Here is a 26,675-nt window from a genome sequence, read left to right on the forward strand (position 1 = left end):
CTTCACCTCCTATCAGAGTAATTTAACCAGGAATTAGGGAGAAGCGTTCAGGCTGTTTGTGAGGACCTAGAAAGAGAAGACCCTTGATGCGTTAGTGCACGAGCCCCGAGAACCTGCTCACGTTTGATTCCTCTAAGCTGTTCCTCTCTCGGAATTTGCCGGTGGTAGTTTCTTTAGTGCACACGTTTTCTATACAAATCTCATAAATGGTAAAATGCCACATTCTCGCTGTCAAAATATAGACTAATGTTATGCTTTCGTTGCTGCTTTAATGTTAGTGGCTGCAATGCTGCAAGTACCAACAGATGAGCTGGTGTCTGCTTTAACCACGGACGTCCACTATTTCAAGGGTAAGTTTTTCCATGCGTTGCCTCTCAACGTAAAGAAACTCTTTACGCTCTACAGGGACCATCCTGATGAACTGGTCACCTTTCGTAGACAATCAGTCATTCTCAACACTAAGGCCGTCCATCCAAGAGGCTTTACTGAATTAAGCCTTGGGTGTGTCGGTGCACGTGGTGCTGGGCTACCATCGTCATTGGACAGCATCCTTTTCCCTCCATCTCATCAGTCAGGGTAAGAGCTTCCTGGAGTTCCTGCTGTGGCACAGTGGGTTAACAACCCAGCTTGTCTCTCTGGAGGCACTGGTTCGATCCCTGGCACTGCACGGAGGGTTAAGGATCCAGTGTTGCCACAGCCGTGACTCACATTCAGTCCCTGGCCTGGGAACCACCATGTGCCGCAGGTGTGGCCAAAAAAGGAAGAAAGCAAAACACCAGGGTAAGAGCTGCTGCTGGCTGGGCACTTACGAACAGACAGGGGTTGCGCCTGCTGCTGTAAAAGTTGGAATTTTTAATTCTCACAAATTGGTAAGGGGTGGGTTTGACTCGTTCCATGTTGATGAATGTGGGAAATGAAGATTCAAAGAGGTTGAATGGCTGTGATCGTCACATCACTAGGAAGTGGCAGTTGGGCTTTGGGTGCGAAGGCCACCTGCCTCCCAAGAAGGATCTCCCCGCACCATCTCCTCTCGGAGGCGAGAGAGGGGTTCTCCTAAACGCGCCTCAGTTTTTCACCATCAATCATCCACTCGCCAACCTTCCTCTTTACTGTAATTTTGAGGACTCACCACCCACCTGATATTTTTCTCTCAAAATCGCTGCTCTTCGTACCTGCTCTTCCCATTGGATCTGCGTGCAGGTACTTAGGTGTGTGGCTTTAGAGTTTCCGCCTCAGCTCCGGGGTCCCCTTCTGTGTGCCCACACTTAACGAATCTCCCCATCATCCGTCACCCCAATTTCGCTCTTGATGCCCCACCCTCCTCCCTCTCCAGTGAGTCGGTCGGGACACATCTAGAACAGTTCTGCCTGGTCAACACCTCCATTCTCACTGCCCCCTGCCTGCTCATCACCACTGCCCTCAGCTGTCATTCTTTGAGTCGATGGTGGCAAGAAGACTAACTCTGTTTGACTCGGCCTTGTCCCACTTTTCCATCCTTCCAAACTGAATGATCTTTCTCAAATGCAAAGATGAGCTTCACCTGTGGATAACAGCCTTTTCAAGATGCTCCAACTCCTCCAGAGGAAATCTCATCACGTCCCAGGAGGCCCTTTATTAGGGGGCCCCGCCTCCCTTTTAACTGCTGTCGTTTCCAGCAATACCGAGTTTCTTGACGTCTCCAAATGCATTATTCTTCCTCGTGACTTTTTTTTGGCTGCACCTGTGGCATTTGGAAGTTCCTGGGCCAGGGATGGAACCTGAGCTGAAGCTGCAGCATCACAGATCCTTTAACCCACCGAGCTGGGCTGGGGATCAAACCTGCACCTCTGCAGTGACTCGAGCCACTGCAGTCAGATTCTTAACCCACTGCACCACAGCGGGAACTCCCCTCATGACTGTTTAAAGGGGCTTTGCACAGACCATCTCTGATTTAATGGAGTCAGGCCTCCTGCTTACACTGCCTGCCTCTCCTCACTCGGCCACCCCGTGGGTGAGCCCTGAACCTGCACTCACTTTATCTCTAGAGACCTCACTTCTATAGCATCGTAATCGGCAGCTGCTTTCACTGCCACTTAATGTTGTTCCGTCTCAACAGCCTTGAATGCATACCTGCCTGACTTCTCATGACCTGCTGATGCTTTTTGTTTGTTTATTTGATCTCAGTCTGCCTCAGAGACAGTTCTCTGGGATCTGTGCCTCCAGTGACTGACAGCCCACTGAGCCCTCACTTCACATGGTCAGCATCCCAGGGGGCTGCGTTGCAGTGGTACCCAGGTTGGCCAAGGCCGTTGATGAGGTCCCCTAATCCTCACCCCACCTCATTCTCCAGCGTAAATGCCAGCATGGCCTCAATCCCAAATCAGCTTCACTTTTTTTTTCTTGGCTTCTTCTCTAGTCTGTTCTCCTCTAAAATATTATCACTCCAGATTTCAATCAGCACCACGTTGAGAATAACAGAAATTTCTACCTTAAGGCCCAATCTTGTGCCCACACTCCTGACTCACATTTTGGTTAGTCGGCTCATTTCCATGGGAAAAAAACAAAAAACAAAAAACAACAACAACAACAAAAATCCTTTTATTCTTTTTTTTTTTGTCTTTTTAGGGCTGCACCCGTGGCATATGCAGGTTCCCAGGCTAGGGTTTGAATCAGAGTTGTAGCCACCAGCCCATGCCACAGCCACAGCAACGCCAGATCCAAGCTGTGTCTATGACCTACGCCACAGCTCATGGCAACCTCTGATCCTTAACCCACTGAGCGAGGCCAGGGATCAAACCTGCATCCTCATGGATGCTAGTCAGATCCATTTCCGCTGAGCCACGATGGGAACTCCTCCATGAAAATATTTAAAATATGACAAATTTTCTGATGACCAGGTTTGCACCTGCCTCGAGGATGTCTTTGTGTCCAGATCAGTGAGGCTTTATGGGAAAGCTTGTTGGGAGGAGCCTGCCTGCCAAGAGTGGGTTCCCTCCCTGAAAGGAAGTGCTGCGGGCTGCACGAGATCAAAAGCGCTGGTCAACATTTGCAGCAAATAAGCTGGCATTGTGCATGCCCCTCGCTTTAGGGAAACGTGGTTTTTTTGTCATCATCCATGGAGCCGTCGTGCATTAGAGTCAACCCGTTTTTCACATCTTCCGACGTGTGCGATGTGGGGAATAAGTGGGACGAGCTCAGCTCTGTCGCTCATGCCTCTTCCCTCTCTGCCCCCCACCCCAGGAGAGATGATCACGCGACGAAATACGGTAGAGATGGCTGAATTTTACCGGGATCTCCTGGCCAAGTCCATCTACGGTCGCCTGTTCAGCTTTTTGGTGAATACGGTGAACTACTTCCTCCACAATCAAGATGAGCCCAGCAGGTAGGTTTGCTGGACGCTGGTCACTGGCGTTAACCGAGTCGTGGGTGACTTTAACGAGGTTCCCTCTTCACGCTTCATCCCCCAGCGTGAGCCAGCAGATACGTTATCTTTAAAACCTTTCATTTTAACCAGGCGATTGCACTTCAAGGATTTGACTGATTTTTTAAGGGAATTAAGCTCCCCCCCCCGATGAATTAGTCAGACCATCTCTCATGGATAGAGGTGCAAACGCCGCCGCTCTGGACCAGAGGCATACATGGCCTTTCGAGCACCAAGAAGCATACAGAAAACGGGTGCATGCAGGAAGAAGACAGGCCAGGAATGTCTGAAGCAGCTCAGTGTGCTGAGGAGCCACGCTGGATCCAGTCTGACGGCGTGTTTCAGAGCAGGGGGTCCTCCTCTGTCCTTTACCTGTTTTCTGGATTTTTTGGTGAAGCGTCTCTATGGTGACGGTTTTGACCCCTGGCTCTAGTCGTCTTTACGCTTTTCTGGGCTGTTTGATCCTCTAAAAATTATAGCTGTCCTCAGCATCTTGTCAAGGGGAAGCTTTGTTAATATTCTTGTCACTAGTGATGACCTTGGGCAGAGGCCGCTGGGAGTTAAACTGCATCCAGGAGTCTTGGCATGTATGCTGGTCTCTGAATGAAACCGCTTAGAAACCTCTTGGTTGTCCACATAGACGATCCCAGAGTCCTGAAAAGTGCTGCTTTTAGAGGTTACTTGGAAAACGTTAGAGCGAGCACGTATGAACAGGTAGGTTCTTGAATCGATACAGACACATCTCGGAAGATTTCAAGGACAAAGCCGTGCTCAAATTCTCACTAAAGTGTACGCATATAGAAGCCCCATGCATGGTGATCCGTCGTGTTCAGTGCCCAGCCAGGGCTTTGAGGGAGGCTCTCGTGTGATCTATGTTTTAGCAGGTAGACCTTCATATTTGATGTGGTGAGGATTCTGGATTTGGTTATCACTTCCTACTATCAGCTAATTTGTGATTTCCCTTTAAATATGAAGATGCGTCTCAGAATAAGACTCAAATGCTAAGTCCACCAAATTAAGTTTGTATAAAATTACTGGCAGCTCTGCCGAAGTTGACATTGAAGAATTAATATATAAATCCAGTTGAACATGCTAACTTTTACAAAAAATTTCCATCTGCCATTTCAGTCTTACAGAGCCTTAAATTTATATGATTGGAAAAACTTGTACATAGTCTGTCTAGATTTTTGACTACGCACACATAAAAGAAATGAAAACCTAAACTTTGGAAGACCCACTGTTTCTCTTTTTAGGGGACGGTTGCTAACTTGTCAGTCATGTAGATTTATAACGTGAGTCTTCACGGTTCTTTACGAAGCAAATGAGTACGGGCAGGGATTATTGGAAAATTTGAGATGAGTTAATGCATCATAAGTTTAACTTCTAGAAAACAGTGTTCTCCTTTGAGTCATATCTCCCATTTTTTCTTCTCCATTTCTCCCCTGGGTCACCCAAGTCTGAATTTAAATCCCCAAATAATGCCAGGAAAGGTTATGTTTGAAGTATTTCTGATTCATTGAAATTCATGGAAAGCTTAAAGATTTGCAGATTTATAGACCTATTTTCTAAGTCACAGAAAGGTCACAAAATTTGGATAAACTCAAAATAGGCTTTCATTGTTCATGAACACCATTTTTTATAAAAAGATTTTATATATATATAACATGTAATATATATATATATATATATATATGTGTATATCTCCCTGTGGTCTATGTTGGTGAGCAAAAGAGAATAAATATAGTTAAGATATACTCTAACAAGTTATAAAGGGGGGGAAAATCAAGTGAAATGTAAGCAGGTGCCATGCTTGTTCTTAGAATGCTGGGTTCATTCTCTGGATTATACAGAATAGGTACAATATTAGTAACACACATTTTAAACATTCTTTTTCTACCTAGATTCTAAGTAGGATTGCTTCTCAATGAAAACCCTGAGTATAATGCAGGAGATGCTGTAGCTTACTTAGGACGAGCGAAGGTGTTGGCCACAGCCAAGTCAGTAAGATGAAGGTGTGAGAGCCACCAGCCTGTTGCTTCTTGTGGTCTTATATCTACCGTTAGGGGGCACCCTTCCACCCCTCGGACCGGGTGGTGGTCAAAGGGACTTCGGCCAGTTCACCTGGTCTCCCCGCCACCTCCTAGACTTCCTGAGCCTCCGAGAACACGTGTTCAATTTGCTCAGTGTTTTCACACTCTTCGTGGGAGGATTACCTAGCAGCACTCACTTTCATGTCTGATTCCTTTTTTTTTTTTTTTTGTCTTTTTGTCCTTTTAGGGCCTCACTCGTGGCACATGGAGGTTCCCAGGCTAGGGGTCCATTCTGAGCTGTAGCCGCCGGCCTACACCACAGCCACAGCAACTCAGGATCCGAGCCGCATCTGCAACCTACACCACAGTTCACGGCAACACCAGATCCTTAACCCACTGAGCAAGGCCAGGGATGGAACCCACAACCCCATGGTTCCTAGTCGGATTCGTTTCCACTGTGCCACTATGGGAACTCCCTGATAACTTTTTTTTTTAAAGTGTAGTTGATTTACAGTGTTTTGTCAATTTCTGCTATACAGCAAAGTGACCCCATCATGCGTATGTATAAATGTGTATCTATACATTAATTCCCTTTCATATGTTATCTTCCATCCTGTTCTATCCCAGGAGACTGGGTATAGTTCTCTGTGCTATACAGCAGGACCTCCTTGCTTATCCAGTCTAGATGTAATAGTTTGTATCTATAACCCCAGACTCCCATCCGTCCCACTCCCTCGCCCTCCCCCTTGGCAACCACAAGTCTGTTCTCTATGTCTGTGAGTCTGTCTCTGTTTTTCAGGTAGGTTCGTTTGTGCCATATTTCAGATCCCACCTATAAGTGATATCGTATGGTGTCTGTCTTCCTCTTTCTGACTTACTTCACTTTGTATGAGACTCTCTGTTTGCAAATAAACAACCCAACCTTACACCTGAAACCTCAGCTTCAGTGAATCACAGAAGCCTTGGGAGAGCTCTCCAGGGGTCTTCAGATAGCAAACCCGACAATTTATTTCAATCACTTCCATCATGAGCAGCAGCCTTTTCCTTTGACTGCCCCCGGTTGTAAGAACTTTGGTTGTTTTCCAGGGTTTCTGGGCATGAAAGAGATGACACAGTGCCTCCTGCAAGGGGCATGGTTGCTACCATCAAATGTGGTGTTTGTGGCTGGAAAGCAGGCTTCCTAGTTGTGGTAGTTGACCTGTGGATAAGTGAGTATTGAGAACAAATGCAGTCGGAGGGCGAGGTGGAAACCCTGGGTCCGGTCCAGTCTCTTCTGTAGTCTTTCCGGTTCGGAGAATGGCAAATGGAGGACGTCAAATGTTCTTTGGGAACAGGAATGTTGCCGCACACGTAAACCGCTGGGATCTGAGGGCGGATTCCGCGTGGGCTGGGTGATGGTGGCTTTGCACTGCTCAGTCTCCCTGCTCTTCCTGCTTTCCTTCTCCTGGGACACATCCACGGCGCTTCCCCAGAATTCCCGACTAGGCTCCAGGGCATGGTGTGTGGTCTTTGATTGTTGCAAAAATTAAGTCCACGTGGCTTCAAAACCATGGTGTTTCCCAACTGGTGGGGGTTCCTTGAGGAAAGAGTCACATGGTGTCCTTGCACGGTCAGGGGAGTGCACCGGGCCTGGATGAAGGAGCTGGCCATGTGGTGCAGGAGGCCTTGGAAGAGTCCGGGGCTGGGGCCCTGGGAGGGATGCTCTCCAGCGCCTGACAGCATCCGATGCATCAAAATGCAGGCACAGATTCTGCGCGAAGATGATCCTACGAGAAACTGAATGTTCATATGCAGAAAAACGTCTCTTCTTCAGAGGTGAGACCTGCTGTTCTTTCTTAATTAGAAGGAACAAAGGTTTCGTGTAGGGAAAAAATAATGATAGCCTTGCAGAGTTCTAAAAGCTGGTTTTAAAAAGAAACCCCACGGGAGCCTTTGGATAATCTGTATCTGGTCTGAAGGCTGCCTTCCTGGAGGCAGAGGAGGCTGAGCCCACCCGGATGCACTGAAATGAATGTAAAGTGAATTAACAGGGGTCAGCGGATTCAGGGCTTAAGTTGGGGACTCTCCTTGGTTCCTGTTCTACTGAGAGTTCAGTCTGTAAACTATTGGTTATGAATAGTTAGTGGCGTAGGCACACGTGTTGAATGTCCAAAGATTTTAAATAGACGAGAGTAGTTTTGCTCTGTCTTATATTGAAATGACAGCCAGATTTCTTACGATTTCCATTTGTTTCTTATTGACGCAACCCGGCAGCATTTAATGTACTTATGGAAGCTTATAGGGTATTTGGATCTTTTTTAGGTCAAAATTCAATTGAAAATCTGATGAATGGCATAAACACACACAGTTTTCCACATAATTTGAGCAGTTAGTAAACTCTTCCCTGAAAGAAATCAGTGTACCTAGACTGTGGTAACTTCTTTGTTGACAGAAGAAATTAATAGATTTTGACGCAGTAACTTCAGTCTGGCTCACAGTCTCCAGGTCGTTCTTGAGGGCTTTTAAGTCAAATGATCTTTTGTAAGGGTTTTGTTATTGATCTTATTTTTTAAAAATTCAAAATTATCTTTTTTTTTCCTCTTTTTATGGCTGCACCTGTGCATATGGAAGTTCCCAGGCTGGGGTTGGATGAGAGCTGCAGCTGCAGGCCTGTACCACAGCCACAGCAACACCAGATCCGAGCCACATCTGTGACCTGTGCTGCAGCCTGCAGCCACACCAGGTCCTTCACCCACTGAGCAAGGTTCAAGCCAATGCAGATTGGACCCACATCCTCATAGACACTGTGTCAGGTTCTTAACCCACTGAGCCTCAACAGGAATGCCTAGCTTTTAAATTTTAGATCCGTGATTTTTAAAGGTATACACTGAGATACGGTCTATTGGATGAGTCACACAATTTTTAATATGCTCACACGACAGTGAGAATGTTAATCTGCTTAAGATTATTTTCAGTGGATTAGATTTGCCAAGGATCCATCCATTAAAGACAGAAGGTCAGTGTCTCCGTTTACGGAAGCTCTAGGGGTCTGAAGATGGAGACGGGAGGGGCTTCCTCCTTAGCACTGCAGGCAAACCATCAAAAATACCTTGGATAATGGGTTATACTTACATTGTCTGCACAGATCTCCTATAAATACTTCACCCAGCATTTTAGTACAGTTTTCAGATTCCCTCTATAGGTTGGTTTTGCTCTTTGTGCAGGGGGATTTGTCGTGATTTATGCACCATCTCCTCATGTTTCTCAGGTTGCAAAAGCCTAAAATTCCTGTGCACGTGCATGTGTGTGTGTGTGTGTGTGTGTGTGTGAGAGAGAGAGAGAGATTGTTTTCTTCTTAAATTATTTAGCCAAAAGCCTTTTTTAAAATAAAGTCAGATGCTATCCAAGACTTTTTAATAGAATGTCTCCAGAAATAGTTCTAAACTGTTCTTACAAAAGTATGACTTGTTTTATCCTTTGCAAGGAGAGGAAGTCACTTTGACCAGGTTAACTCTCTGAGTTAAAAAATTGAGGCTTAACCTCCTCCAGTGGTGGCAGCCATGGGGCGCATCCTGGGTGATGAGAATTGACCATTATTGGGACTTGAAACTCTCACAAGGGCCCACAGTGTAAGTATCCCCCCCCCCCCATCCCACCAGGCTTCCTTACAGACGGTCACCTTTGCCTTAGCTGAGGGCTTGTCATCATTCTGTCTGACCGGAAGGGTTAAGGGCCCTGATTCCCTCTTTACCGAGTCAGATGGTTAGAAGAGGCTTTATCGAAAAGAAGCAGCACCATTTGTCAGATGTCCGCATGCTCCCCCGGCCCCATCCAGCTATATAGCGGAACGCATGGAGTTATCAACTTACACCAGATTTAAGTATTTTCTGCTCTTTGGAACTGGCCCCATTATTGACGAGATGTCTGCAGTGGTACAGGCTGGGGCTTTGTGGGGCTCTGTGACCAAAATTCAATAGAAAAGTATTGACACACCTGAACACACACCTAAACACACCCCTCTCTCCCATTACACTCGAGGGATCTCATTGAGAGTGAGAGTTTGTGATGCTCCTCGGGTTTTTTGAGGCTGAAATAAGAAACTGTCTGAATGGTAAGCCAGGAGATAAGAAAGTGAAGGAAGGAGAAAATTCTAGAAATGAAATGTTTTCTCACAGTTCTTTTGATAATAAAATTGGAGATTGATCAGGAAAACATCAGAGCATGTATTTAACATCACTTGATACTAAGTGAATCTCATCCTCTCTCTCTCACTTGACATATTTTATAAATTGTTATTAAAAGTTCTAAAAAGTTCATAGAGATTGCCCGTCCTCATTTCAGTCACAAAATTACAAAATGAAGCTTCTCCTGAATATATAAATAAATCCAATAAAACCTCCCACAAAATTGTATTGGGAAATAACAATAAAAAATAAAATTTAAAAAACCCCAATTTTTGCTTATTATAATGTTTCAACTTTCTCCCCTAGCACGGTATCAAAATGATTATAAACATTTAAGTTCTCTGATGGATATTACAGTCCAAAAGGTATCTTCAGGCAGGATACTCTAAAAATCCATACCAACCATTCATAGGAAATTGAGTTGGCCAAATGATATTTTGTGCATTGCCTTATTAATTGTATAGTACTTAATTCTTAATAAATGCATTTGTATTATTAATACCCACATGCTTCATGTAGTAAATACTGAAACACCTGCCGTGCATTTCTGAGAAAATGAAAATAGACACCCAGTTACATTTACCATATGTATCTTTCTTCATTAACTGTATTTTGGTGGGGGGCGGATTGAATATTCAGGAAGAGTACAAAGGATTATAAGCAACTCCTGCCTTTTATCTGACACTATTTATATATTTTTTGGCCGCTCTGTGGCATACGGAGTTCCCAGGCGAGGGATCAGGTCCAAACCACAGTTGCGACCTGCACCATAGCTTCGGCAGTGCTGGGTATTTAACCCACTGTGCTGGGCTGGGAATCGAACCTGCATCCCACCATTCTGGAGATGCTGCCAATCCCTTTGTGCCGCAGCAGAGACTCCTTATCTGGCACTATTAACATTTGCTATCTTGCTTCATATTTGTATGAACACGAAGGAAGTAGAAAGCTGCAGCTAAAAGCCGAAGTTGCTTTTGTTTATCCACAAAAGTCCGTTCCTCTCCTTTCTGCTCCCGAGACAGCAATATCATCAATTCTGTGTAAATTCGGCACAGTGTTTATATTTGTCTAGATACTGGTTTTTCATAACAAGTATATAAGTCGTTAAGAATTAAAGAAATGCTATCAGAGGGTACTGTAATGCTGTACTTCCCAGCTTTTTTTTTTTTTGATTTAACTATATTGATACTAATTCATTCTTTGTAACTGCTGCCTTAATTCCCCTGAAGAAAAATCACAGCATCCGCATCTATTTCCTTTCAGATGGATGCTTAAGCCTCTTTTCCTTCTTCATTACAGTGTTGCATCCTTGTAGGTGCCTCCTGAGATAAATGTTTAGAATTTTCCCTGGGGTATCTATTTAGTAGCAGAATTGTGGGGAAAGTACTAATTTGCATTTCCCTGCCTACAAGTGAAGTTGCACCTGAGTCAGGTGCAGGTTCTGCACTGCCCCATGGTGACGTGCTCCTAGAAGTCCAGGGATATTTGTTCAGTTATGTACAATGACCTGACTTTAGAGCCTATTACGGACATTCTTTTCCTACTCCAAGGTCATCGTACATTTTTCCCTACAACCTGTATGTTTTCAGTACACTGGGAATTCATTTTCATTTATATGAGGAAGTAATATAATGTCATATTTTTAGCAGGGTATTCAATTATTCCTATACCATTTATTAGAAATGCTTTTTCACCCCCTCCTGATTTTTAATCTATTTGACTAAAACCCTATCAATAATATATTGTTTTAATAAGTAAATTCTCATAAGTTCTTATTTTTATTATTTGTTTTGTTTATTTCCGGATCTTTGTTTTTGCATATGAATTTTATAATCACATTGACTCCGTCCATAAAAAATTCTTTTGGGATTTGGACTAGAAATACATTTACAGATTAATATGGGGCCAAATGGCCTTTTTAGGCTATTGATTCTTTTCTTCTACAAATACAATCTATATTTTTCCTTCATGTATCCCTTTACTTCTTAAATATGTTTATGTACTTTCTATCAACTTCTTGCACATTTTTATTTGATTCTTTTCTAAGTACTTTGCGTTTTTTGTTGCTGTGATAAGTGCTGTTTTCCTGTTATATTTTAATTTGTTTATTGGGAAAATCAATCTTGAGTTACGAATGTTGATCTTATGTCTGGAAACCCTGCTGACTTTTCTTATTAGTTCTAATAATTTTCCTGTGGAATATCTTACTATTTTCTAATGTAAATATTCATAATTACCTTTTTTGTCTTCCTTATCTTTTATGTCTTCTAGTTCTTCTTATTTTATTGCATTGGCTAGTACTTCCAGTGCCACGATGGCACTTTGTGGTGTTAATAGATATTATTGCCTTGCTTCCAGATTACTGTAAAACCTCTAAATATTTGTTCGGTAGGTAATCTGTTTAACTTAGAGTTCCAGCACATAATCTTTTCTAAATGTTCTCAGCCACGGAAGGATGCTGTTTTATTAAATGTTTTTCTTTTATCTATTAGTGTTATTGTTGCTATTTTCTCCTTTGCTTGTAAAGCAAATTGTATTGATGCGTATTTTTCGGTGTTGAATAATTCTTCATTTTTAGAAACCTTCTTTGGTCATGACGTACTAGATTCGATTTTCTAGTCATCCTTATGGATGTTTGCATTTATCTTCATTAGTGAGATAACATTGTATTTGTTCTTCTTATATAATCTTTTGCTATTAAGTGTATGTTAAAGAGTGAATTGAGAGCAATCTCTGTTTTTTCTTCTCTTCTAAACTGGTTTGTGTTAAGTGGCGAGAATGTATGGCTTGAATGCCTGATGAAATTCTCCGTAAGGTTTTTTTGGGGAGGTGGGTGGAGGGAGAATTGATCTATGAATCCCGTCTTAAATCGTCTAGGTCTAATCAAGTTATCTCTCTTTTTAACGGCATGTGTATCTTCTAGAAAATTGCTCACCTTAGCATGTTATATGTCTTAACCCACTAGACCACAGGTTGGTTGTATAATCCTGCCATCGACATCTCTTATAATTCTAGTTTCACAACTTTTACATTCCTAATATTCTTTATGCTCCAATATCATTGATGAGTCTTTCTCGAAATGTTCCTGTAAGAAGTATTTATTTTCCAAAATTAATTTGTCATTTGTCATGTTTATGTTATTTATTTTACTAAGCTCTGAAGTTTTGTGATAGTCTTGTATTGGCTTTCTTTGAAATTTTCTCCTTTTGTGTCTTACTGACTTCCCGACTGGAATGTTTGTTTCGTAGTTTCTGACAATTTTGTTGCCCCTGAGTCTATCAAGCGTCTCCTGAGTGCTTCTTCGTGCATTCTAGACAATTTGTACATAGATCTTCCTTTGTTGTTCAGTTCCAAATATTTGTCTTTATTTTGTTTCGGAGATGAAATAACAAGCAGAAAAATAAATTTGGCACATCATGCTTTTCCCCCTTTCATGCAAATTGGGATATTTTTTCCCATTAAAAAATGAGATTTCTTTGATTTTTGTGAATATAATATGAGTGACTTCTATTTCTGCATAGACATTGAAATCATGGTGCTGATTGCCATGACAACCAAAAACTACACAATTTAGCAAAATATCTGAGACAAAACCTGCTTTCTAAATAATTCTCCTTCTGCTCCATTTCCTTACCAAAACACCCATATGTATAATGATTTCCTAAAGAGCTAAGAACCTTTTCTCTGTAATTGCACATTTGCTTTTCATTATTTTGTAAGATGCTTTTTTTTTTTCAAATAGAAGGATCCAGAGAAATAAAAAATATTAGAGGTTTACCAACGTCTCATGCATATTATAATGCTAAAATTATTTTAAGTACCACACAATAAATTTTAAAAATGGTAAAAATTTACCACCTTATACAAATGACCACATACTGTGAACACAGTAATGGCTAAACATACATTTTAATCATGACAGTGTGATAAATTGTTTCAAGAGTAGGTGCAGCTGATTGAACCAAGAAAGAGCTATGTACTTGTCCCTTAAGTGTATGTTTTCCAGAGATGGGAGGAAAAAAGGGAATTTTTTTCAGATCTATGAAAATACAGCATTTTTAGCATCAAACAATAGTGCCTTTCCTTTTTGATAATGACTACTATGTGCTTTGCAAATATTATTTGAGAGCCAAATTGCCTCAATAAAACGGGTAAGAAATTCAGTGCTTTAGAAGGCTAATAAAAACCGTGGAGCATTCTTTTCTAGCTCTTTCTTGAGCCAAGAGTGCAGAGGCTAAAGCTTGTCTGTTTCAGGCAATGGATAAAATTCATGGCTTTGCTGGCCCCGCCCACTCTCTTGTTTCATTTCTCTCCTGGGAAATGCACGTGGCCTCTTTTCAACCCCCGGATAACCTGTCCTGCTCAGTAGCGTTAACCAAATCTGTATTTATTGTGCTCCTCTGTGCCTGTCCTTGGCGCCTCGTGGCAGTGCTGCCAGGATAAATAATGCCGCAGGGCTTCGGAAACGAGAGCAGGATGTCCCCTTCTGGCTCTCGGTGACCCTGTCTCTCCCTGAAGAAAACACCAGGAGGAAAATGTCAGGGCTGCCACTTAAATGTTGTTTGCGTCTTTGGAATAGAATTCTCTCATTGCGGCGCACGGGCGTTTCAACTAGAGGACCTTTTTAGTTTTCGTCACCTCCACGCGTTGAGCTTCTCTGCAGACAGTCTGATTCAGAACCCAGGTTTCCAAGCGGGCCGTCTTTACGTGCTCAGGTGTGGTCCGCGGTGGAGGCACGAACCGGGCTGTGAGCGGGGCGGTGCTGGGGTCCCTGCTGACGCTGGGGTGAGGAAGGCCCTCCTGCCCCCCCCCCCCCCCAGATAATGAATCGGGAGGTCAGAGAGGTCAAGTGGCCCGAGTCACAGAGCCAGGATGTTGTGGACTTGGAGTGTGAACCCGACCCTGGCAGACTCGAAACCTAAGGTCTGCCAAAAGCGTCTCCCTCATTGAATCGGTCAGAAGACGGATTTGAAAAAGCACCCTTGGAAAGCTAAACTTTAAAATGAACCTTTTGAACAATAAATGATTTAACCTCCCCCCCGTAACATTTCTGTGTGTGGATATGTCCCAGAGGGTAAGGCTCCTCTCTGCTCTTGCTTTGTTTTTGTTTGTCTTTTGCGGGGGGGGCACAGGTGCGGCACATGAAAGTTCCTAGGCTCGGGGTCGACTTGGAGATGCAGCTGCCAGCCTAAGTCACAGCCACAGCAATGCCACATCCGGGTCGCATCTGTGACCTACACTGCCGCTCATGGCAGTGCTGGCTCCTTAACCCGCGGAGCGAGACCAGGGATCAAACCCGCATCCTTATGGATACTAGTTGGGTTCGTAACCTGCTGAGCCACAATGGGACTCCCTGGTCTGTTTTTCATCTGGGTCTGTAGCACCCCTCCAAGTGCTTTGCAAAATGAGGTGCTTAGTACACAACCATTCAAAAGGTGAGTGAGCTAATAAATAAATTAGTCAAAAGCCACTCTCAAGGGGAGTAGTGTTGGCAGGTTGCAAAAATGGATTTTTTCTCTGCCTCTGAGCCTGTCTAATTCAAACCTTGACACTTCTCAAGAGGTTAAGTCTGGTTTCTTGCCCTTTGGATTTGAGCTTCCCTGTGGCATGCTCTTTGTCCTGAGAGAGTACAGGACAAAGGTTGGTGTGCGGTCCCGAGGCCTTGCAGGACTCACCCAAATCCCTGTCATCGCCAGGCACACAAGCCGGGCTCTCCTGCAGAAGGCGAGACATGCTGTTAGCTGGTCAAGAGCCAGCCACACCCAAGGCATCTGGAGGAGGTTGTCCTAGACTCGCCAAGCCCCAACCAGGCCACCCACTCAATCAGGCACAGGGGCTTGAGAACCCTAATAAGTGCTTCAGTTCTTTAGTCACTGGATTTGGGGGTGGTTGGTTAGTCAGAAATATTCACTTGCTGCAAGTCACTCTAATTAATTTAACTTTCATAGCTGCTGCTTTGAAGCACAAATTGTGTGTGAGTCTGTACGTTGGCGGGTGATTGATTGAAGGCAGCTCTCCATTTCCGAGGGCATTTGAAGGGTTCTGCCGTGATTCCCATCCCAGGGTTTTCAGACCCTCTTCTCTGTCATCCTCTGGGGCCAGTGAAATCACAAACCTTTGGCTAATAAGAACGTATGACTCTCAAAACTTACTGTCAAGTTGCAAAGCTCTCCGGAGGGGCTCTTTAAAATCTGAAGGAGCAGGAACCTCATAAAAAGGGGGATTTGCACTCCAAGAGAATTTTTATGAAGGTAGAAAAGAAACCCTATTCAGAAGAGCGTGATGATTTTGCCACGGATGTGTGTACAGCACATCGACAGGTTGTATACCTTAAATTGACGCAACATCGCATGTAATTATATCTCAGTATAGCTGGTGAAAAAAGAAAAGCATGATAAGTTAAACAATGAGACGGCGCTTTTTCACTGTAGCTAGAGGTGTAAAATGTGTAGATCTCATATTTTGGATATGTGCTTGTATGTTGAAATACATGGTAATTAATTTATGAATGTAGTAATTTTATCTTCTAGCTGGGTTTTAATTTTTTAAAAGGGTAGTAAAAATAAGAGATCTGGCTTTCTCTTCTGAGGCTGACACTTAACATTCATGAAATCTTTAGTAAGACATTTACGTCTGGTGAATCGTAATTTTCTCAACCTCCACGACTGTGATGATCACAGCACTTGCCTACAAATGGTGGCTGGGCTTATCTCTCTGGCTTGGTTTTTGCTTCCAAGACCTGTGAGTCTCTGAGTGCTAGTTGGCGATGCTGGAAGAGGTCAGACTCGTCCAAGTACCTGGTGGCTCCCTGCTTTTGGCCACCGCGGGTAAACTCTGGGTTGGCCCCCTCTGAGCCAAATGATGCAAAAATGCATCCAATTCAATGGCTCCTTGAGTCTTAGTAGAACTGGCAGTACCTCTGTTAATAGGCGATGTCTAAAGCTGTCCATCAGACCAAACCTGCGAATCCTCATAACCACGCCTAGGTCTGTTCACCTAGAAAACACCCAGTGGCTTCTGCCCGACAAGCCCACGCTCCAGAGAAGATCTAGAACTCCACACAGAGTCTGGGTCCGGCTGGTGTGGCAGCCCCGTACTCAGGCATTTGCGGCAATACCTGGCTGGCTTTCTTTGCAGAATCGCACCTGCCTGCCAGCACGTGCCCCCACCCCCCCTCCAGACCCTCCCCTTCCCCGTTTATTTGAGACGTTCACACGTAGCAAGTGGGAACTTCCGTCCCCCTTATTAGTCATCATCCCTCTTCTTTGAAGATCAGAGAAAACTGCAGATGAAATACCTCAATGGCTTCCGGGAACTGTTCCTGCGAACCTTGCAGAATTACCCAGCTGCTGGGATTCTGCCTTTGCCTTCCTCTCCAGACCCACCTCATCCAGCTTTATCCACGCTGAGTTTGCATCTCTCCTGAGCAACGCTTGCCTGACCTTGGCCATGTGGCCTAACTCACAGTCTCCCCTGTGAACCTCAGGCTGGTCCAAAGCCAAAATGGGCCCTGCAAATACACCTGCAGCGTTGATGCTCCTTTCAAGCCGATCCTCTCTTCGATGCCCCTGGATCCTCTGGAGCAGATGCATGGACCTCCCTAGCATCCTGGGTGCACCTGACCGAGTCCTGAATCTTGGTGCAGGGTGTCCGTTCCCTGTTACCTCCCAGCTGACACAGACCAGAGGGAAAAGAGACGCAGCTTCTTGAGATGAGGCTGACATAGATGTTTCCTGGAAAAGACACAGCTATAGATTTCCCACATTCATATACGTTTTTATTTGCACAGTTGCCCAAAGGTGGTTAGAAGGCAGAGATACAGGATCCTAGGTTAGAGGCATGTGCTATAACCACACATGTTACTGGGGGGAATTAGACTAATAGAATCGGTTCCTGACTTTGAGACAGTGAGGATACGACACAGGTCAGCTGCAGCGGAGTTGATTTCGTGTCATTGTTTTTTTTCTTCTTTGAAAAGCCTGCAGGCGTTGGTTGATGGCTCCTGGACGGACCTCCACTACCTCTCCTTACAGCCACATATGTCAATAACGGGGACCCTGCCTCTAGCCTCTCTCTCCGTTATCCAGAGAATTGATGGAACACAAGAATTGACTTCTCTTTATTTTTGTTAGAAGGACTAAAGGCGCTGATCTGAAGGCATCCCCAGGAGATACACCTCTGCTTTTAGGGGACAAGATAGTCCGCAGACATGGGAAGAGGTTAGATGCAAATCTTAGACACAAAGGACAGCAAAAACGGGATAAATACTGTTGTGAGTCTGTTCAGCTGCTGGAAGAATGTGGTTCCATCTCTTCCTGAACCTCTGAGCCACTCAAATATCTTGTTGGTCATTTTCTTCCCTACTCATGTCCTTATTTTAATAAATGAATGAGTCTTGGAAGTTCCTCTTGTGGCTCAGCAGGTTAAGAAGCCAACTAGTATCCATGAGGCATCGGTCACAGACACGGTCGGATCCCACATGGCTGTGGCTGTGGTGTAGGTTGGAAGCTGCAGCTCCAATCTGACCCCTAGCCTGGGAACCTCCAAATGCTGCAGGTGCAGCCTTAAAAAGCAAATAAATAAATAGGTCTTGAACCTCTTCTAGAAGCCAAGTCCAGCCATAAGAAGGGTCACTGTTCTCACATCATGTCAGACTGGACATTTCCAAAGTAAAGATGCAATTCACTGCTTCTTATTTAACAGATAGTCCACCCACTTCTCTCTGGCCCTTTGCATAGCCTTGATCCTGGTGAGCAGGCCTTTTTTTTTTCTTTTTTTACCGCTTTGTTGAGGTGTAATACAGCTAAGTGCCCACATTCTGTACAGAGTTCAGAGGATTTTACATATGCAACTTGGCATGCCACCCCAGGCAGAGTGACACGCACTGCTTGGCGTCTGCCTTCCTTTGGTGAATGTTATGCCCGTGAGATGCATCTACAGGGTTGCAAGCATCCGTGATTCTTTCTTATTTGATTTCCCAGTGGTATTCCTCTGTAAAAGCACGCATGGACCTAAAACCAGTTAGTTAGTTATTCACCTGTTGAAGGGCACTTGGGTTGTCTCTAGTTTTGATGATATAGATTTTAAAAAAGCCGTGCATATTCCCGTGCATGGCTTTTCGGGGACACAGACCCTCAGCCCCTGGTCACCTGCCGGCACAGGGATTTCTGGGTCATTCAACAGATGTGTATTTAGCTTTAGTAAATGAAGCCAAACTGTGCTCCAGATTTCAGATTTAAGCGATACCAGCAGCAGCATGTGCGGGTTCCAGGTATTCCACATAGATGGCATTCGGTTTTACCCTGGATTTTTCTCATCATGGTAACGATTCATATGTCTGACAGTTCTTCCTAACGCTGGTTTTAATAACCACAGAATCCCTTGAGTAGCGGTCATGCTGTAATGAGGTCTGCTGTTGTTCCCAGATGGGGGTGGTTGCAGCCTAGGAAGGCGAGAGTCCACATACACTCAGTATCGTTTGTGGTTTGGGAGAAGGCAGTTGTGCGGTAGATCGAGTCTTATTTCTGAAGATGCTCTTGGTAACAATATCTACACATAGGTCACTGGTTTAAATACAGTTTAGAGTAGTGGGTTGTGATGACCACTGTACACCTATAAATGTAATCAATTCATTGAGTAATGTGAAAAAATAAATACAGCTTAGAGTGAATAAGGACCTAGGTTTATTAAAAGTAGTGAGTTTTGGAGTTCCCTGGGGGCGCAATGGGTTAAGGATCCAGCGTTGTCACTGCTGTGGTACAGGTTCAGTCCCTGGCCCCCGAACTTCCGTGTGCCTTGGGCGAAGCCAGAAAAAAAAAAAAAGCCTTCGTATTAATGCTCCTCCGCTGGGAGTTGTTGCTTTCGCGGGTAAAATGGTGTAAATGATCTTTTATCATCTGTGCTCTCCTTACCCCAGGGAGCTCTCCATCCTGCTCCCTCCGTAGGTAAGAATTAGCCTTGTTTATAGGACCTGCAGTTGGTCGTAGCTTGATGCAACACTTCATCAATAATCACTAGCTCTGGTTTTCACCCTCATCCTGGGACTTTGGTTGTATCCTGGCTAATAAGCGATAAGTTGCATTTCAAGGGTTCTCCTGGTTTTCATCTCCTAACTTCTGTTTCTGGTTTGGAAGAAGTGCAGAGAGAAGGAGTTAAGAGCAGCCTCGGGTGCGGGGTGTCCCATGGGTGGATGGAGGCAGAGGGCTGCCTGGGTAACCACCAGCCCCACCCATCAATCACCCAGCTTCTCGTTAAACTCATCAGCAACTGCAAGCTTCTTCTCTAATTTCTGATGTGTGTTCGGAAAATAATAAGCAAACTTCTTCTCTAATTGCTGATGGGTGTTCAGAAAATAAGCCTTCAGAAAATGATAAGCCTTCTGTGAAAGAATAAAAGGTGGGAGCTTCCAAAAAGGTATGCAATCCCACAGTCACGTCCGCATCCCCAGAGACCCTTCCAGATTCAGATACGCCATGGGAGGGGCAAACAAACAAAACGTGTTCTCACTCAGTCCTTGGGCATCTTGGTGGTGGAGTTGGCGAACATCACAGCCCAACTTCTCCAGGGGCTCCAGGTCCCTCTGCTCCCCAGGGCGGTGCGTCCCGACGGCTAGGTTGTTCAAGTCTGGATGCTTTCCTATTTCATCCTTACCCCATCAGGTATCTGAGGCATCAGTCATCAGCCAAAGAGGCTGATTCAGCTCCGGCTCAGTCTGAGGATTTTGTGCCAGGCAGGGTTCAACTCTTCCCTAAAGGGGCTAAATACTTCGGTAACTCGCTAGTTCATCTCCTGGCCTGGGGAGGATTGAAGACAACATCTGGTTTCTGCAAACCTCTCTGCCCACATAAAACTAGTCCATCCCTGCTTCAAAGCGGACACTCTTGTTCTTGCTTTTTCCTTTTGGTAAAGCTTTACTGACACAGAGTTGACGTCCGATGTTGCATCATTTCTGCTCTACAGCAAAGTGTTTCCGTTGTACGTATACACACAGCCACTCTGTTCCAGATTCTCTTCTCACATAGGTGGTCGCAAACATTCTCTTTGATTCAGACTTTCCCCTGCTCATACGCACAGGCCTGGAAGGCAAATCAAAAGCAGACAGATGCCTTGGCATTTAATATTTTGTCTGATATAAAAGGGGGTGTGTTTTACTCTGATGAGCCCATGCGACTTAGTTTTGTTGACTGTCAGGAAAACCCTCAGGAGATTTCCAGCACCAAATCGGACTAAAAGGGACCATCTCATTAACATGTTAATTGTGCCTGAAGGACAGAATCCTGGTTCCTTGGCTAACCTCTGTCTGCTCCCCCTTGCTAGAAACAGGCTGTTGAGTTAAAAGCTTGTATAATCAGAAGCCAGCTATCAGTAAGGGAAATGAGGGGACTGTTGGCTGGCACACACAGTGGGGATTTCGCTGGCTGTAATCTCTTGCCACCCTCCTGTCAAGCTTGCTATTGCAATAACAGTCACATATTTCATTCAATGGTAAATGATGGAATAGATTTTTGAAAAAAAAAATTGTATTATAAAACACATTATATCTGTCAGTAGTTGCAAATCTTTAAAATGCATGAAGCCTGCATTCAGCCTTTTCCTGACAGTGGTTTTTCCTTTCTTCCCATTTTTTTAAACATCATTTTTATTTTGTTACTAAATATAATTTGGATGCCAGTGTGTATGAAATGTGAAAAAAATAATTCAAAAGGACTGGTCTTTCACCCAAAGATATGCCACTCTAAGTTACTGATGAATAATTTACCTCCCCAAATCTGGACTAGAACCTTTTAACATATTTTGCTCGCCCGCACGCAGCTGGGCAGCCTCAGCCTGTTTCCCGTGCTGGTCCCCACAAAGCCGCCATCCTCATGAGAAGCGGAAGATGTGAGTTACGTCCCGCTACTCAGACCTGCCATCCTTCCCCGACTTCTGTCCACACTGAAGGGTGTCATCTAGGGCCACCGCTGCCACGGCAGCCGGGGACCAGGCAGGGGAAGTGGATCTGGGAGCCTGAGAGGGAGGTCCTGGTACAAGCCGGCAGCAGCATCTGTGCTTAGGACCAGCTTGTGGCCTTTAGGAAGCTCCTCTGATCTCTCCTGACCTCTGGGGCCCTGGGGCCCCTCCTGTGCCTGGAGAACCTGCCACTTGCCTCTGCTGTCTCTGCTGGGCTCCGCTGGCGCCCCTCTGCCCTGGAGGCCATGGTGGTCCTCCATCCCCCACTCAGAAAGTATCCAGCAAGCGCTTACTCATGGATCTTTTATTTTTTTAAATTTTAATTAATTAATTAATTATTCCTTATGAATAACGAAATGGGGCATGTGGAAGTGCCCAGGCTAGGGGTTGAATCGGAGCTGTAGCTGCCAGCCTACCCCACAGCCACAGCAAGGCGAGATCTGAGTTGTGTCTGCGACCTACACCACAGCTCACGGCGACGCAGGACCCTCAACCCACCAGGTAAAGCCAGGGATCAGGCCTGCGTCCTCATGGCTACTAGTGGGGTTGGTGAACTGCTGAGCCACAAAAGGGTGCCACGAATCTCTTAGATGAAGGCCAATGATGGAGAGCATTGTAATACCCACTATGGAATATTTTAAAAGTTAAGAAATCCCCTCTAAGTCTCCCATTCAGACCGTTCCTAGGCCCTCTTCTCAGGCTGACTTGCTTTTTTCTGGGTCTTCTGCATTTGGAATTGGGGTTGTTCTTTATGCAGTACTTTCATAATGATTTCTCTTGACTTGACAGTTTCACTCAGTCCATCCATCCTATAGGATGCCTGCTGTTTAATTAATTTGTCTTCAGTGTGAGATATTTGTTATTTGTCTTTGTTTTACTATAATTAGGGTAAAACAATGAACATCATTTTTCCTAAGTCTTTTTTTTTTTTTTTGTCTCTTTGCCATTTCTTGGGCCGCTCCCGCGGCATATGGAAGGTTCCCAGGCTAGGGGTCGAATCGGAGCTGTAGCCACCGGCCTACGCCAGAGCCACAGCAACGCGGGATCCGAGCAGCGTCTGCAACCTACACCACAGCTCACGGCAACGCCGGATCGTTAACCCACTGAGCAAGGGCAGGGACCGAACCCACAACCTCATGGTTCCTAGTCGGATTCGTTAACCACTGCGCCATGACGGGAACTCCCCCTAAGTCTTTTAACTGCATTTCTTCTTCCTTTTAAGCTGCATCTGTGGCATATGGAAGCTCCTGGGCCAGGGATCGAACCCGAGCCTCAGCAGTGACCGAAGCCACTGCAGTGACAACACTGGATCTTTAACCTGCTGTGTCACAAGAAAACTCCTTTAATTGCATTTCTGATAATTGTCTTAATATGTAGATTCCTGCATCTGTAAATACTGCTTCAACTGACATGAATATTTCACAGTTTTATGCCACATAAGCAAATTGTTTTTAAGAAAGCCCAGCAATTTCAACTGCCAACAAAAGTGTACAGGAGTACCTTTCTCATTGTAATTTTTAAATTTTATTTCTTTTGCTATTTGAATGGGACCGACTTTTTTTTTTTTTTTTTGTCTTTTTGGTGCCGCACCTGCGGCATATGGCGGTTCCCAGACTAGGGGTTGAGGCAGAGCTGTGGCCGCTGGCCTGGACCACAGCCACAGCAATGCCAGATCCTTAACCCACTAAACAAGGCCAGGGATCAAACCTGCATCCTCCTTGATGCTAGTCAGATTCATTTCCACTGAGCCGTGATAGGAACTCCCTGAGATTGACATTTTGATAAGCCTATTAGCCATTTATATTTTTTCTATTAGCCATCCTGTTTATTTCTATAGCAAGTTTAAACAACTATTTTTCAAGGCATCTTCCAGTAGTTGGAGACACACTGTACCAGTTCTTACCCTAGAACTTTCTTTATGCCACTTCTAGTTGTAACAAATATCCAGTGGATCAATATGAGTTGTTACCTTAGGTTTATAGATGATGCAACTTCAGCTCACCCCATATAAGCAACTTGCCCAAAGTTATCCAACTAAAAAGTCTGTGAGTCAGGATTCCTACCCAAAACAACGAGCTTTACCCTTAAGCTCCTACAAGAGAAGTGATGCAGTTCGTTACGTGAAACACACACACACACACACACACACACACACAAACACCCCAAAGCAGCGGATCATCCTAAACTTCGGTGCCATGGTTACCGAAAAGTGAACGGTATCCCCAGGGATGCTCTGTGCACATTATAAAGATGGTGGTATGGAAGGAGCTGTGGATGGATTGAAGGCTGATGTGTGACCGGACACTCGGTCCATGCTTGGAGGAAAATCTATGGAAATGCATGAGACCGTGTGTTCTAAAATAATACTTACCTCTAACAGAATTTAATTGTACTTATAACATTTATCCTGCAAACGAATTTCATATTTGTGTCATCCTACTTTAGAATATTTTCTTTTGATGTTACCCAGAACTGAAAGCAGGAAAAAATGATCACCTTTGTTTCCTGTCCTGACACTTGACTCCCTAATCCATGAAGAGTTTACTGGGGCACACAGCGTGAGGTGCAAAGCTAACTCTGTTTTTCTAAAACACTACCTCCGTTACCTACAGACATCCACTGAATGGTTCCTTCCTTCCCTGCCGGACTTACACTCCTATTTATGCCCCTTCTTATTTATGAAGCTCATGTTTGTACCCTCTACACAAGCACTCTTAGAGACAGGATGTCACAGAATCATTACTTTACTTTTTTTTCAAGGAAAAGAATGGTCATTGAAGTGACATTATAGCCCTTAAAGTATTCGGATTACATCCTGATTGTGAAAAGAAAATGCAGGCACTAAAAGGGAGTTGCAAGGACTCCTATGGTTCTGCCCTTTGGACAAATCGAGTTGCGTGGAAACAACAGCAAAACATTTGCACCAGCAAGGAGCGTGGTATTGAAACCATATGCAGAGCCATGAGGAGGAATTATCCCTTCCCTAGCAGGAAATGCCTGCCAGTGGTCTTCCTGCTGACCAGCCTTCCAGAATCACCAGGGGCTTTCCAAGAAGCACCTCGCTCACACTCCCCTGTGCTGTTCCCCGTGTCCCCGTAACATCTGGGTTGCCAGGGTCCCTGGGTCACATGAGGTCTCCTGGTTCCGACATCCATCCACGGTGTGACCATCCTAGACCATAGCAAGTGCCAAGGGCGATACGTACATGCAAAAAACAAGTCGGTACTGAGCTCTCTTTCCGTCTTCCCTCGAAAGTCGTCATCTTCATTGTTCTGCTTCATTTATAAGAACTCCTTTCGGAAAATCGTTGGAATCCCTGCTGTGGCACAGTGGGCTGAACTTCTGACTCCAGGGGCTCGGGTCTCTGGGGAGCCTGCAGGTTCGATCTGTGGCCGGGCGTAGGTCACAGCTGCAGCTCAGATTCCATCCCTGGCCCAGGAATTTCCATATGCCGAGGGTGCGGCCATAATAAAACAACACAAACTCTTTTAGGAAAAGCGTAATCTCATGTTAGGAATGGCTCAGCCTGACCTACCTAAGAACATGCACATGGCATGATTAATGGTGGTGTAACTTGTTACCATGCTCATGTGTGATGGAGAAATTGCTTGACTCCTTGCTGCTGTGGTTTTAGTAAGATACAGGTTTTAGCGGGTGAGACCCACTGAACAGGTGGGCTTACGTTCCTGCAAAGAAAGCAAGTCTGTGGAAAGAGACCGTTTCAGGGACGCAAATGTGAAACCATCCACATGCCGTTACATGTGCCATTCGAAATCAGTGCGTTCTTGTTCATGTGTCTGTGTTTGAATCAAAGCAGTAGGAGAATGTGTTTCTCTTCCTAGTCTTCAGTTTTTCACCAAACTCTAAGATAATCACGGGGATGTTTTTTACTTCGAGTTGTCAGTGGCAGGTGGCGTGGCCAGATGTCTGAGACCGGAAGTAGCGGCGGGCAGGGTAAAGGACACCTGCTCACTCCTTCCTCTTCTGTTTCAGCTTGCACACTTGGGATATTGGAATATTGGACATCTTTGGCTTTGAAGAATTTCAAAAGAATGAATTTGAACAAGTAAGTGTGTTTCTTTGGAAATTTTGTTCACTTGAATGTTTTTTTTTCCCAACAAGTTACCTCTTCTTATTTTATAGACTATTTGAATTATTTCTTGCAAATGCGTAATGAAAATAAGTGCTCCGCCATTCTGTTTAAATGTTTCATTGACACAGTCATCGTTTTTATGTTGTCTTGTAAACTGGCACGATCTTTAAAAAAAAAAAAAAAAGAAGCACTTTTTTAAAAAAAGGTAATGTTAGGTGAAGACCAGAGTTGTGCTTATGAAATGCTATTTCAACTAGGTCAGAGACACGAGGGCATCTCTGTTTGAAGTCAGGGCACAGACTGACTTCAGAAACTCCAGCCAAAAATCAGAATGGAAAGACTCTTTCACGCTAAGTGCTCTTAGATTCCACTTTATGTGACACATACATATGACTATAGCCAACTCGTAAAAATAGATTGAAGAGGCACCGATTCTTTTTAATCCACTTACAACTCAGCGTTCCGGACAAGCACAGGATTCTTCAGGCATCTTACTAGTACTGTATGAATAGTTTACTCAAATTAAGTATATCTAAAAATTAAGAGTAGAGATAGAATTTGCTTCAGCGAGTTCGCCGAGGCACGGCGGGTTAGGGATTCAGCATTGCTGCAGCTGTGGCACAGGTCATATAGCTGTGGCTTGGATGCAGAGTCCCAGGAACTTCCATATGCTGTGGATGGGGCCCCTCCACCCCAGAAAATTGCTTTAGCAAGCGGGGAAGGAAAAAATAAACCTGCCCAAAGGTAGAAGTAGACAGATAGAAAACCATGCTACATTCTATTACGTGAAGAATTCAGGTATGCGGTGTTGAAGTTGGTTAGTGACACTGGATAAGGAATTAAACAGAATGAGCTTGAAGCCCAACTCTGTGACTCTTACTAGCAGCACTGCCTTGGCCAAGATGAAGAATCTAGAATGAGCTTTAGTGTCCTTATCTGTAAAGTCAAGATGGCAGTAGACTTATGGAGCCGGAGACTAAACACGAGGACGGCCATAGGGGTTCTGGGGTCGCCTTCCAGCTCCCTGGACCTGGGTAAGACCT

The 26,675-nt window shown here is 44.5% G+C and overlaps 1 protein-coding gene across 1 annotated transcript in view; it reads left to right on the forward strand.

Moving 5' to 3' along the window:
• MYO16 (myosin XVI) overlaps positions 1 to 26,675 on the forward strand; it is a 421,162-nt gene that overhangs the window by 217,866 nt on the left and 176,621 nt on the right. The window contains exons 18-20 of the mRNA XM_047756311.1: positions 279 to 350; positions 3,220 to 3,361; positions 25,533 to 25,605. Coding sequence (XP_047612267.1) covers positions 279 to 350; positions 3,220 to 3,361; positions 25,533 to 25,605 — 287 coding nt within the window. The remainder of the gene's footprint in view (positions 1 to 278; positions 351 to 3,219; positions 3,362 to 25,532; positions 25,606 to 26,675) is intronic.

Source organism: Phacochoerus africanus, chromosome 13, assembly GCF_016906955.1.
Source record: "Phacochoerus africanus isolate WHEZ1 chromosome 13, ROS_Pafr_v1, whole genome shotgun sequence".
In the NCBI taxonomy this organism is placed as follows: Eukaryota; Metazoa; Chordata; class Mammalia; order Artiodactyla; family Suidae; genus Phacochoerus; species Phacochoerus africanus.